The 14,115-nt window shown below is 52.8% G+C and overlaps 1 protein-coding gene across 12 annotated transcripts in view; it reads left to right on the plus strand.

Moving 5' to 3' along the window:
• Positions 1-514: 514 nt before the first annotated feature.
• The window catches only part of MPRIP (myosin phosphatase Rho interacting protein), a 136,683-nt gene continuing 123,082 nt past the window's right edge, over positions 515-14,115 (plus strand). For 8 of the 12 annotated variants that reach the window (XR_004347252.1, XR_004347253.1, XM_032615397.1 and 5 more), the window contains exon 1: positions 624-922. Coding sequence is in view for 10 of the 12 variants with exons in the window: in XM_032615397.1 (XP_032471288.1) it covers positions 800-922 (123 nt within the window). In the remaining 2 variants the exon portion in view is untranslated. Of the gene's footprint in view, positions 923-13,305; positions 13,337-14,115 lie in introns of those variants that run through there. The other 4 variants (XM_032615409.1, XM_032615408.1, XM_032615405.1 and 1 more) reach the window with 4 other exon arrangements.

Consider the following 14,115-nt stretch of genomic DNA (forward strand, 5'->3'; position numbering starts at 1 on the left):
ACAGTATGTAGCCTTGCTGACCGCCACGCGGGGCCGGCGCATAGTGGGTGTCAAACTAATCGTCTCCGTGTGGGCGCGGGACCGCGAGGTTGCAGGAACTGTTTGCAGAGCCAGCCCGCCGTCCCCGCCCCCCGCCCCCGCCCCCGTCCCCGCCCCCGCCCCCGTCCCCGCCCCCGCCCCCGTCCCCGCCTCCGCCCCCGCCTCCGCCTGCAGGGCCCGCCCCGCCTTCAGGCCCCCGCCCCTCCCGCAGGCCCCGCCCACGCAGCTGTCAGGACCGGCGGCCGCGCGCCCGTCCACCAAGCCTGAACTCCCCACCACGCCCCGCCTTACTTCGCCTACACAAGTTACCTTGCGCCTGGCCGCCTTTTGTCCCACCCCCGGCTCCCATTGGCCAGGGGGTTTCTTTGTTAGCCAGGGCGCGTCGCTGCCATTGGCCCGCCGGACCGCCGATCGCGCCGGGAAGCGGCCCCGCCCCGCGCACCGCCACGCCCCGCGCGCTGGCCTGTCGCTCCCTCGCGCGCGCCTGCCGCCCTGGAGTGCGCCCGGCGTTCCGCTCCCCTTCGCTGCGGCCGAGGGCGGCGCGGGCACCGAGCGCGGGGATCGGCGGGGCGGCGGCGGGAGTGGGAGTGGGCGCGCGAGGCCGCGTCCATGGGCCCGGGACCGGCGGGGCGGCGGCGGCGGCGGCGGCGGCGCGGGCGGGCGGCGGGGGCCGCGCGCTCTGTGAGGCGCCGGCCTGCGTGCGCGGCTGGAGGCGGCGGCCGGGGATGCGGCGGTGCCCGGCCTGAGCCCGTTCCCGGCCATGTCGGCGGCCAAGGAGAACCCGTGCAGGAAATTCCAGGCCAACATCTTCAACAAGAGCAAGTGTCAGAACTGTTTCAAGCCCCGCGAGTCGCATCTGCTCAACGACGAGGACCTGACGCAGGTGAGCGGGCGGCGCGGGCGGGGCGGACAAAGCGGCGCCCGCGGGACGGAGCGGCGCCCTCCGCTCGCCGCCCGGTGACTCATGCGTTTCGGCGTCTCGAGGCGCCCGGCCGAGCGCGGGAACAAAGCGCGGGGCCGCACTCGGCCGCCCGGCTCCGCGCCCTCTCCCACCGGCGGCCACCGGGCGGGGGCGGCCTGGGTCCGGGTCTCGCTCTGGGCCGCGACCCGGGGCCGCCGGCGGGGGAGGGGCTCGCACGGCCTCCCCGCCCCCAGGGTCGCCGCTCCCGGCCGAGTCTCTGTCCCTCGTCCCTGGGGGGTTTCGCACGCTTTGGCGGCGGAAACCCTCCCACAGCGCGGCGCCGGGCCGTCCCGCGTGCCCCCGGCGCGGGTCCTGGGCCCGGCCGGCCCTTCCGGAGCTGGGCTCTGCGGCCCCGCGCGGCCACTCCCGCTTTCCCGGCCGGCCCCGCCCCCCCCCACCCCCGGCCTCTCCCCAGCCTCCGTCCCCCCAACCGCCACGAGCTTCCCTTGGTCCCTCTGCGCGAGGCCGGGAGCCCCTTCCCGTTCCAGCCCAGCTGACTTCGTCGTGGGCGCTCCTTCCACCGACACGCTGCTTTGGAGTGGACCGGCCTGGCCGTTTCTCTTGCTGCGAAGTGTTTACACGGCCGGCCGAGTGGGTGGCAGGGCAGGGGTGACGGCCTGGGACCGGCTGCCTTCCCCAGTGGCCAGAAAGAAACTTCTGGTACCCGAGACCCAGAGCTTCACCCCGCACCCAGGGCTGCGGAGTCAGAGCGTTAGGACGGCAGGGTCCGTGTCCTGGTGGTGTGCCGGGCTGTGGTGGGCTTCTGAGGGAGATGCTCTCCTCTCCACTGGACGCCTTGCCCTGGGAAGCAGTTCATGTGGCCATGAGGGTCCTGGACCAGGAGTCAGGGGACTGAACTTCTAGGCTTGGCTATCACTTGCAGCTGCGTGACCTTGAACAAGTCCCTTTGCCTCGTTATAGTTTATTTTCCTTCTCTAAATTGGGAGCAGGGATCCCTGGCTCTCCTGCCTCACTAGGCTGTTGTGAAAAGCAAGGCATGACATCGTATGAAGCTTTTTCTTCTTGCAGTTTAAAAAACAAATGAACAGGAATCACCTACAGAACAGTAAGCTTGGATTTAGGAAGTTGCTGGCTTGGCAAGGGTTATTCTGAGAGAGTTTTCTGGTTATTCCAGGCAGCTGCCAAAATTGGGTGTTTACACCTCATAGGGCTTGTTTTCCGATTCTTAAACTTAGATGAATTAGAGTGGAGTCTGCATATTTGAATTGAATGTGTTTTAAAATGCTGATTATTAGTGGTGTTTGGTGGGGAGGGGGATGCCACAAATTTAGAAGTACCTTAATCTTGTACTGTATTCACAGTTGAACTGTGGGTTGGAGTAGGCCTGGGCCCTCCGGGGCACAAGTGGAGTGGTCGCTTCTGAAATGAGTGGGGTTATTTGTGCTGGGAGAGACTAGGCCAGCCTTCCACCTCTTGGGATCTTTCAGGAAGAAACTGTTCTTGAAGAGAGACGGAGGGAGACTCAGGGCTGTTGCCAGCAGCCGTAGCTGCTGCTCCCTGCATCCGGCCCTCCCCCAGCCTCTTACTCTCATCCTCATGGCTCCATTAGAAAACCTCAGCCGACCGGTTCCCATCAGTCTCCTTCAAGCCCCTGCTTCCTGTTGCCCCTCCCACCCTGAGCTTATTTTAGACCATCAAGGCTGGAAGATAGATCAGTGATCATTGAGGCCACCTCCTCTTTAAGGCATTTATCCTTTAGTCCTTCTCCTATGCATTTCTCTGCATACATGCAGACTCAAGTACAGTTAAAAAACCTATTTAAACCTAAACTGTATGTGCGTTTTTGCTCTGAAGTATATTTTGTTTTTTCTGCTTAATGATGTTTTATAGCCATTTTCATGGTAATACATATCAACATACCAAACTTGTTTTTTGCACATTGTACCATCATCAGGGATGTACCATAGTTTAACCATTCCCTTATTGGTGGACAGCAAGGTTACTTCCAGGTTTTGTCATTATAGACAGTGAATGTCTCAACGAACAGCTTTCTAACTGCTTTTGGGGGTGTGTGTGTGTGTGTGTGTGTGTGTGTGTGTGTGTGTGTGTGTGAGAGAGAGAGAGAGAGAGCGAGAATGCATGTGCGTGTGCGCACGAATGCAAGTATTTCTCTGGGGGCAGATACCTAAAAATAGAATAGCTAGGTTGACATCAAGTGCATTAAATTTTTTTTTTCTACAGATAATCACCAAATTGTCTTCCAAAAAAGCTGTATCATACCATTGCCAGGATTGGGTATTATCAAATGATTTAATTCTTTAATAATTTCCCTAGTTACCAGTGAGATTAAGCCTCTTTTAGTAGTATTTATTGAATATATTTTGTTCTTTCGTGGATTTTCATATTATTTGCTCATTTTTCTATCGGGTTAGGGCCCCCCCACCATTGATTTGTAGGAGCTTCTGTATATACTCTAGGTCAGCGGTCCACAAACTTTTCCTAAAGGTCAGATAGTAAATATTTTAGCCTGTGGGCCTTAAGATCTTAGTGGCTACTATGTAGCTTTGCCATTGTAGCACAAAAGCCGATGTGTGAAGTTGCTGTATACAAGACATACACTAAGGGGTATGGCTCTTTCCAGTGAAACTTTATTTACAAAAATAGGTAGCTGGCAGGATCGGCCTGTGAGCCATGGTTTGCCGACTCCTGCTCTAGATGTTAATCTGGCACCTGTCATACATTGTCTTTAATTGTATGGTCATTTCTCTTTCTCATGTGGTAGTTTTAAATATGACAGTTTAATTTCCATATTTTCGTTTATAGTTTGTAGTTTTATTCTCATTCTTATGAAGGTGTTCTTTCCAACGTTATAAAATAGTCTCTGATGTTTTTCTTAGTTCTTTTATAGTTATTTTTATGCTTAGCTTTGCTTGTTCGTTTGGTTTTTGGCTGCACCGCATGGCTTGTGGGACCTTAGTTCCCTGACCAGGGATCGAACCCAGGCCCTTGGCAGTGAAAGCGTGGAGTCCTAACCACTGGACCTCCAGGGAATTTCCTATGCTTAGCTTTTTAATCCATTGGATTTGTGTTTTAGGAAGATAATTCTGGCTAAAGGCAGAAGTTCTAATAGATGCTCTTGAAGAAGTCCAGTTAAATGTCAGTAAAGATCTCTAGGTCAGTGCTGGCCAGGAGGGAAAGGAGTCGTCAGACACCAGGGACAGGATATTAGCAGTTGATCGGAGTGGGGATTGAGGAAACCTGGGTGGATAAAAGTACCCTTAATGGCAGTTGAGAATAGCAGATTTGGAGTAGATTGGAGGGAGCGGGGAGGAGTAAAAATAGTGTGGTAAATTTGACTTGGAGGAGGTGGAGGTCCAATTTGGTCCTTAGATGGAGTCACCCACTTAAGGCAGTAGGCGGTTAGAGCTGGAGGAGGGGTGGGGCCAGGTGGGAATTCTGATGTCATGGGAGTGAATGGAGTCACTCAGGAGGCTGTGTAGAGTGAAATGAGAATAGAGGGAGCAGAGCAGCAGGTCTGGAGCTAGGGTTCTTGGCTTCCAGGTCCTCGTCCCAGCCTGGGTTCCTGGTGGGTATTGACCTGACATGATGTCTCATTCTCCTGCTGACTTGTGCACTATTAGGAATCACTTTTTGTGGAAGGAGTCACCAAACTTCAGTTCTAGTCCCTGGTCTAGCATTGTTTTGTTGTGGGACCTTGACTGGGTTGTCTCTCCCTCCTGGAGAATGAGCAGGTCGGTCTTGATCTTTCCCAGCTCTTCAGTCCTTCTTTGTTCCCCCTCAGCCCTCCTGGTCTAATTCTGCCCCTTGCTGTGTCCATACTCCGCTGCTGGGACTGCTGGGGCCTTGGTGTAGGAATCCCAGACATAGAGGTGGGTGGGCCAGGAGCTGGCCTCAGTGAATCATTTCATCAGTCATTTCAGTCAATCATTTCATCATTTCCCTTTGTTCCTGTGACTTTCTTGGAAGTTCCATGGTATGGAACTTCTTTATTTGACTTAACATTCATCTCAGAAACAATGGGAAGATTCCATGCCCACCCTTTTTAGAAGATTTGTGATTATTCACAGATTGGTAGATAGTTTGGCAAGGGGTGTGTCAGAAGTTCCAGACCTTACAAATGGCCAATAAGCACATGAAAAGATGGTCAGCATCATTAGTCATTAGGGAAATGCAAATTGAAACCATAATGAGGTACTACTTCACACCTACTAGGATGGCTTTAGTAGAAAAGGGGAAGTATTAAGTGTGGTGAAAATGTGGGGAAATTGGAGCCCTTGTGCATTGCTCGTGGGAATGTAAAATGGTACAGCCGCTGTGGAAGTCAGTTTGGCAGTTCATCAGAGCAGTTAGCGTATGACTCAGTGATTCCATTGCTAGCGTATACCCCAAAGAATTGAAAACAGGTATTCAAACAAATAGTTTTGTGCATATGTTTGTAAGAGTGCTATTCACAATATCTAAAAAGTAGCAACAACCCAAATATTGATCAGTGGATGAATAGATCAACAAATTGTGGTCTAATCCATACAATGGAATATCATTCAGTCATAAAAAGGAATGAAGTACTGAGACATGCTACAACATGATGGACCCTCAGAAACATGATATTAAGTGAAAAGAATCAGACTCAAAAGGTCACATACTGTATGATTCCACTTATATGAAATGTCTACAACAGGTAAATCTGTAAAAACAGAAAGCAAGTTAGTGGTTGCCAAGGTTCTGGTAAGGGGGGAATGGGGAGTGCCTGCTAATGGGGTTGGGGTTCTGTTTTCGGGTAATGAAATGTTTTAGAATTAGATAGAGATGCTGTTTATATAACATGAGGAAATTACTAAATGCCACTGAATTACGCATTTTAAAGTGGTTAATTTTATGTGATGTGAATTTTATCTCAGTTAAAAAAAATAAACGTGCAAAAATCACACACACACACAAATTCCAAACCTGCCCCCTGCTCCTTGTGTCATTGGAATGAATATCTGATTGTTTCTAGAGTCTAGACAAGGGATTGGCAAATTTTTTCTTAAAGGGCCAGATAGTATATATTTTAGGCTTTGCAGGCCCATAGGAAAAATCAAGGAATTTAAGTAGGTACTTATATAACTCTTTGAAAATGTAAAAACCATTCTTGGTTTTGAGACCTTAAAAAAATAGCCAATGGGCTAGATTTGGTCAATGGAACGAGCATACATAGCTTGCCAACCCCCCTGGGTTAGACCAGCCCTGCCCAATAGAAGTGTAATGCGAGCAACATATGTAATTTAAAATTGTCTAGTTGCCACATTTAAAAAGTAAAAAGAAACAGGTGAAATTAACTTTACGTTTTATTTAACGTATCCAAAATATTATCATTTCAACACGTAACAAAGCTGTTATATACATTTCTACCTTTACAGCACCTTTGGTCCGGACTAGCCACTTTCCCAGTGCTCGGTAGCCACGTGTGGCTGGTGCCTACAGTGGTGGATGGGGCGGCTCTGGCTGCAGTGGCCTGGCCTGAGACCCTTGGGGGAAGTCCAGGGTGGGAAGGCTGCGCTTGTGGGTTTTTCTCCTTGGCCTGCATTCGGATTCCTGGAATGTTGGCTCTCTCGTGCTGTTACTCCTGTTTGCATCCCCCTTTTGATGTCTTTTTGCCAACTTCAGGGGGTTCTTTCTTTGAATGTCACTTCTTTTTTGGTGACTCCTTTTACTGTGTTTTAGAGCTCTGGGGCTCTGATCCCTACTCCCTGCAGGGCAGAAGAGAGAAGGGTGTTTGCTGGTCAGGGCTTAGTGGACCTATGCTGTGGGGAGTGAATGAGAGCCCGGGGTGGGGGGGTGGGGACAGGCTTACATGTCCCTCCAGGCACATGGCAGGACGTGGTGACTGCATTCTGCACAACCCTTTGTATTTGCTGAGTGTTTTGCAGCTGTATCCTAGCTGCCTTTTTCCCTGTGTTCTAGCCTGCTACTTGACCTTTCTTTCTGAGTTCCTGTGCCCTTGCCACGCAGAAGGACTACAGTCGACGACCTGTGTTCTCTTCTTGGCACAAACGTGGCAGTGTGACCCAGAAAGGTTACTTACATTCTCCCGGCCTTGGTTTCCCACCTGTAAAGCAGGTGCCCACATTCTATACACAGGGAGTGGTCCACTAATGGAATGGATGGAGACTCCTGAACCCCCTTTGTGGTAATTAATATTCCAAGAAGCATAATGACGGTCTCTCCTGTGGGGAGCAGATCTGCTCTCGCCTGATCACGAGGACCCTGATGTTGTGTAGCTGAAATAAATTTGACTTGGAATAGTTATCTTTAAATTGTTCCCAAGCTGCCCGCTAGACTAAAGGAGAGGAGAGAGCATTGCAATCAGGGAAAAGAGACAAGAGGGAAGTGATATCCTACTGCCCACATCCTCGTCCTGTGGGGGAGCGAGGCACACAGGGAGGCGTGGTGAGCACTGGGTGCCAATTTCGCAGCATTTAATCTGAGAAAACAGGCTTTTCGTTTATCCTTGGAAACTCACTCTTCCAAGCATCACTTTCTCATCTGAAACGACATGGTTGGACCAGGTCAGTGGTTTTCAAACTTTAAATTGCGGGGCCTTTTACTCAAAGGAATCTCATACAGAAATATTGTGTATGAAACAGAAAAAGTGACACTGTTCTGGGCGACACGGGGTCAGAGCTTGGCCTCTCAGCCATCTGTTTCCCACCCATGGGACCTCCAGTCATTTCTGAGGTCTGCGAGGGGCAGGTTTGAAAACTCTGCCCTAGATCTCGTGGTCCCTTCAGTTTGAGCAGCTGAGACTCTGTGAAATTGTCTGCGGCTCTTTCACAGCTGCCCTGGGATGGGACCCCTGAATGCCCATCCCCACGACTCCCATTATACTGTCACTTCCTTTGGAGGCGAGAGAGCCAGAGGATTGATTCGCTGCCATTTTGTTTCTGGAGCCTGGAGCTAGAATCTTCCAAACCACTTGCTGGTTTTCTCAGTCAGGGTCATCCTAGTTCACATGAAACCACAGCCTGGTTCTTGCCTGGAGTCTGTAACCCTTCCAGCTCCTTCCTCCCCTCGCTCAGCTTGGTGTGTGTGCTGCGCTGGACGGTGTCCTGCCCGGTCCTTGGGGCAGCTCGCGGTGAGAGTGAGTGGACGGGCCTGTGGAGTCCTCCTGAGCCTGCTTCGCACTGGATCAGGTGTTGTGTGTACCGTGACTTCCTTCCACCGCCGGCGGCTGGGGAGGCGAGCAGGGCTGGTGGCAACGTGGCCACCTGTGGAGTGTAGGGGACGTCGAGTTTCAGAGAGGTTGGGTGCCTGCCCTAGGTCACGGAGCTGCCTGCGGATGGGGCTGTGTGCCACATGGTGTGCGGCCGGGAACCTGCCCTCCCTCCTCCTGGCAAGGCCGCTTTGACTTGTTAACGTGGTACTGTTTCAGTAGGAGGCTGGGGTATTGCAAGCTGAGTTAGAGCTGTTTAATGGAGCTCTAATTCCTTCCCCTGGGAGGAGGGGCCTGAGGGGCTGGGGGATCCTCCCACCCTTGAGCAGGTGAAGGATTGTCCCCATTAGCAGGTGGAGCCACTGAGACCCAGGGAGGTGCAGCCTAGGTCACAGGAAGGCCAGTGTGGGTTTTTTCAAAGTTTTTCTTGGCCCTCCCTGTGTCTGCTAACATGCATTAACCTTTGCTGTCAGAAACAGGGCCTTACCCTGACTTGGATTCCTTGGTTGCTGGGGGCGCATGGGGCAGGCAGAGCATTTTACAGGTCCTCCCGCAGGTCCTAACATCTCAGCCTTGGGGTGTCTCACGTCCCCTGGACAGGCTGCTGGCCTGTTGCAGTGACCACATCTTTGGTGCAGCCCTGAACAGGAAGCACTGTTTTCCCCTGAGGATTCAGAATCAGGAAGTAGTTGTGTCCTTGATCCCTAGGTCCTAAAACACTGGTTGGAACAGGCAGACTGGGGAGACTCCATGTGCACCTGCGGTCCCGTCTCTCCCCTCCTAGTATCCTGGCCCACAGCTAAAGGGGCTGGGAGGGGGAGCAGCTGCTGGGAGTCCCAGCTGAACCAGAGAAAGAGTCCAGGTCTCCCGGGTGCCGCACTCAGAGCCTGTCTACCTGGGGCTGGCGGGTCTTCCGCTTAGGGACCGCTCTGACCTAGAAATCTGACACAGTTACACGTGCTCAGGTAAGGGAATAGGAGGGTTGAGGGAGGGGGCTTTCAGCTCAGATTTGGGTCTTTTGCTGCTTGAGCAACTTACCCAGAATTTAAGAGTCTGCATCCCTCCTCTGAAAACGGGGGCTGCAACAAGATCCATGTCTGTGGGCGCCTGTGAGGATGGTGGAAGATGCAGGAAATAGCAAGAGTGCCACATCTGTGAATGCTTGCGTGTGTAGTGGGCGCTCAGTATACGGGCTTCGTTTCATCAGCACTGACCCAGAGAGGCGAGCCACCTCTGTGGCGAGGTGCTAGCACGTGGGATGGCTGGCCCTCAGACTCTCTTTCTGTCTGCCCTGTGCCCACAGAGCAGGGGCCCAGGCCGCCTACTCTCCTGCGAGCTGCTTGGCATCACCCTAGCAGCTTCCCCACGTCAGCCCCGAGGGATTGGAAGGGCCTTGTGGGTTTCCTTATGTGGGTTTGATTTTCAGAACTCTTTAAGTGTAAAGAGTGAACTGATTTTAAGAATTTTTAGAGTATAAGAAGCGAAGAGGCAGGACTTCCCTGGTGGTCCAGTGGTTAAGACTCTGCACTTCCATTGCAGGGGGCATGGGTTCGATCCCTAGTCAGGGAACTAAGATCCCATAGGCCGTGCAGCGTGGCCCCCCCCCCCCCCCCCCCCCGAAAAAAGCGAAGAGGCCAGGTACCATCAGGCTGAGACTTACCATTAGAGGGTGTGGGCTGCTCCAGCGGCCAACAGCCAGCGTGACAGCCACCCCTGAGCACCTGCCAAGCCCAGAGAAGTGCACAGTGCAAGTCCCGTGAATGGCAGTGGCACATCCCGATTTCAGAAGTCACTTTGCATGGAAGTGTCTGAGTGGCCATCAGCAAGGTGGGAGAGGGTTAAGAGAAGCTGCTTATCCTGCTGGTGTCCCTGGGAGCAGTTGTCTGGGAATCCAAGTTTTCTTGCCCGTGGGCCTGGGGGAAATGGGCAGAGGAGGGTAGAGAGCAGCCTGGGCCCAGTCCTGAATCACTGGGCAGTGAGCAGGAGGTCTGGCCAGGCCGTTTGGTCACCAGCATTGATTAACTCACTTCAGCTGGCAGGTGGGTTCTCCAGCTTCCTCCCCTGCTGTCCCACATCCTTTACAGATCACACACTCTTCCAGGGGGTGGAGCGTTCCGTGGGGTCTAAACAAGCAGATGTGGCTCCTTGCGAGAGCCTGTGAGCAAGCTCTTCTAACAGGCAGATGCCATCTTGGCACACAGCCCGTTGACTCTCATCCCCACGTCTCCGTTCCCTCCTAGAAACCCTGTGAGCTTAGAGGATCTTCCTGGGAACTGGGCCAGCGAGCTGGCCATGCAGCCTTGTCTGGTGTGGCTTTCTATACTTAAATCGAAGGAGCAGTTGATGTGCTCTGAGATTATTTATTGTGGCAGTGGTCAGTGGTGGCATTCATAGCTAACAATAACTGCTGTGTGCCAGGCCACTGTTAACTCATTTATATTCATAACATCCTTATGAAGTAGAGAGATAAGAAAACTGAGATAGAAAGAGGTCCTAGAACTTGCCCGGGGGTGACACAGCAAGTGGCAGAGGTGGGACGCAAACCCAGATAGTCTGACTTGGCCTCCTCCCACTGTTCCCCTTGTGGACCTGGGTGGGCTCAAGTAGGCTTTCTGGACCTTAGATCTCTAGCTGTGTGTGTCCCTTGGCCCCTCGTGTCTAGCAGCCAGGGGCTGCCCTGCCAGGGGTATATGTGCTGGGAAGGGTGGGGCTGGAGGATGAGGCTTGGGCTGAACTTGTTAAATTTCCTGTCTCTTTTTTTTTTTTTCCTTCCATTGGACTTTCCTGTCCTACCTGTTACTTTATAGGAAGCACAGCTTTTTGAGGGACAGGGTGTGATATTTTTCCTGCAAAGCCATTGCCTCAGAAATTAGTCCCCACGCATTCTCTAGCATTCCTCCCTTTGCCACAAGTGGCATCATGTTCCAAAAGTTCCACGGCCATCGGCTCCTTGTCAAGCCCAAACAGGGAAGGGGCTTTCGAAAGTGTCCCTTTCCCCTCTTCCTGCAGCTGCTGCCGTCCAGGGAGGAGCCCTGGGCGTGGGCTGGGCTTGCAGGGCATGTGTGTGGGCGGAGGGGTGAGTGGGCAGCTGAGCTGGAGCGTGGGAGGGAGGATGGCCAGCAGGCCGGCGGCCTCGTGCCCTCCTGTCTCTGGGCCTGAGATCTAGTGAGGTCTGCGTGTGGGTTTTTGTTTGTTCTTGGTTTTTTGAGGTAAAATTCATGGGACGTAAAATTAATCACTTTAAAGCGTACAGTTCAGGACTTCCCTGGTGGCGCAGTGGTTAAGAATCCACCTGCCAATGCAGGGGACACAGGTTTGAGCCCTGGTCTGGGAAGATCCCACATGCCACGGAGCAACTAACCCCATGCGCCACAACTACTGAGCCTGTGCGCCACAACTGCTGAAGCCCGTGTGCCTGGAGCCCGTGCTCCGCAACAAGAGAAGCCACCACAGTGAGAAACCTGCACACCACAAGAGTAGTCCCGCTTGCTGCAACAAGAGAAAGCTGGCGTGCAGCAACAAAGACCCAACGCAACCAAAAATAAATAAAGTGTACTGTTCAGTTGTGTTTAGCACATTCACAATATGCTAAATTCACCAGCACTCTGTAATTTAAAACATTTCATCACCCCAAGAGAACACGCCATTACTATTGAAGAGCTAGGCTCCACTCCCTACCCCCATCCTCAGCAACCACCAATCTGCTTTTCTTCCCTATGGATTTACCTCTTTTGGAAATTTCACCAAAATGGAATCGTAGAAATTGTGACCCCTTTTGTCTGGCTTTTTGCACCGAGCATGTTTTCAGGGTTCATGTGGTAGCATGAACCTGTGTTCGCTGCTTGTTTCTGGCCGAGTATTGCATTATGTGGCATAGCTCATCTTGTTTATCTCTTTGTCTGTAGATGGACCCTTGGGCTGTCCTGCCTTCTGGCTGTTGTGACTAGTGCTGCTGTGAACACCCACATGCACACTTCTGTCTAACCCTCCTTTCAGCTCTTCTAGGTGGAAACCAGGGGAGGAATTGTTGGGTCCCGTGGAATTCTGTCGTGAGCCGCGTTGGGAAGCGGCGCGTTAAGCCAGACCTCAGCACTGCGGACTGTGGGGTGGGCGGGCAGATACGGTGCTGGGCGGGTGGAGGAGCCTGGGATGGGGACCTGGGGTCTGTGGCAGAGGCGCTGAGCCCGTGTACAGGGCTGGCTGAGCCACCTGGAGCTCTGCTCCCTCCTGAGTATCAGCCTAGCTGCCGAGAAGGAGCTAAGCTGGGGCTTCAGAGTTGTGGGGAAGGGGGCCGAGGGGGCGTGGGAGCTGAAGGCCAGGCCGTGTAGGGAGACACCGGTGCACCCCAGGGTGGTGAGGTGCAGAGGAGCTGCTGAGAGCCAGTCTCCGACCGGATCTGGCCTGTTTACTACTTTTTATTTTTATTTTTTGCGTTACGCGGGCCTCTCACTGTTGTGACCTCTCCCGCTGCAGAGCACAGGCTCCGGACGCGCAGGCCCAGCGGCCATGGCTCACGGGCCCAGTCACTCCACGACATGTGGGATCTTCCCAGACCAGGGCACGAACCCGCGTCCCCTGCATCAGCAGGCGGACTCTCAACCACTGCGCCACCAGGGAAGCCCCTGTTTACTACTCTTATTACCAGTTTTCAAACTTTATTTCTTTAGCCATGGAGCATGGAGCCCCTTGAAATGGAACGCGGAACTTGCCCATGTGAAGTCCCCGGCGGGGGGAAGGGATGGTTCCCCAGCCGCCTGCCCCACCCCATGGTCTGCAGTGGCCCTGAAGCACTGTTTGAAAACCGCTGATTGACTCTAACCCTTGCATTAAAATTTGTTAATAGAATGAAATATTTGATATATACGGAAGAACTTCAGTGGCGTGTGTGTACAGCATAGGTGCAGCCTTCCTGCTGAATGTTCGAGGTGCTGGTGTTTCTGCTGTGTCAGCCTCCCAGATGCTGGGATCCAGGGGAGGGGACCACAAGTAGGTGTTGCCCCGTTGTTGGGCCCAGCCCCCTCTGCAGACTTCCTCTCCATGCAGAGGCTCGCCTCTCAAGAGGAAGGTCTCCCTGCCCAGATGTGTGCAGGAGTCTTCCAGTTCCAGATGGACCTTAAGGCAGCTGCTGGGGGCAAGTCTGGTATGAGATGCGACCCGTTAAGGTAGTGCTGTTGAGGAGAAAGGACTCCGTGTGGAGACCTGGAGACAGACCTGAAGGCTTGTGTGTTTGGGCTGACAGAGCCAGCGTGTGAGCAGGGCCCCCGAGAACCAGGAGGGCTGATCTGAGGATGGGCTGGGCTGGGGGTGGGGCGGCTGGCTAGGTCAGTGGTTCCCAGACTGTTTGTTTTGGGGCCCCTTTATGCTTTTGATTACTGAGGTCTTCAAAGGGCTTTTGTTTATGTCGGTTACATCCAATGGTATTTACTGTATGAGAAATTAAAACGAGACATTGAAAAAGTTTTATTAATTCATTAAAAAATAAAATAAACTTGTTACATGTTCACATAAATAACAGGTATATTCTGAAAAATAACTTTTCCAAAACAAAAAAAGTTTTGTTTAGAAGAGTCGCATCATTTTACTTTTGCGGATCTCTGTACCATCTATCTTAATGGAAGACAGCTGGATTCTCATATCTTTTGCACATGATCTGTTGTGATATCCTGTCGTGTAGCCTCTGGAAAAGCCTATATGCTAGTGAAAGAATGAGTGCAAAAAGGGCAAATGATGACTTAACATTTTTGTAAAAATAGTTTTGGCTCATGGACCCTTTAAAAGGGTCTCGGCCCCCTTAAAAGGGCCATCCCTTTGAGGACCACTGGTCTGGCTCAAGCTGGGCCATTTGCTTGAAGGCCCCGAATGCCTCACGGGAGCGGCAGTGAGGACGTCTGTCAGGACGGGCAGAGCCCCAGGCGGTGCTCAGAGTGCTGGGGCGGGTAGA

The sequence above is a fragment of the Phocoena sinus genome, chromosome 20, assembly GCF_008692025.1.
Source record: "Phocoena sinus isolate mPhoSin1 chromosome 20, mPhoSin1.pri, whole genome shotgun sequence".
Classification (NCBI taxonomy): domain Eukaryota; kingdom Metazoa; phylum Chordata; class Mammalia; order Artiodactyla; family Phocoenidae; genus Phocoena; species Phocoena sinus.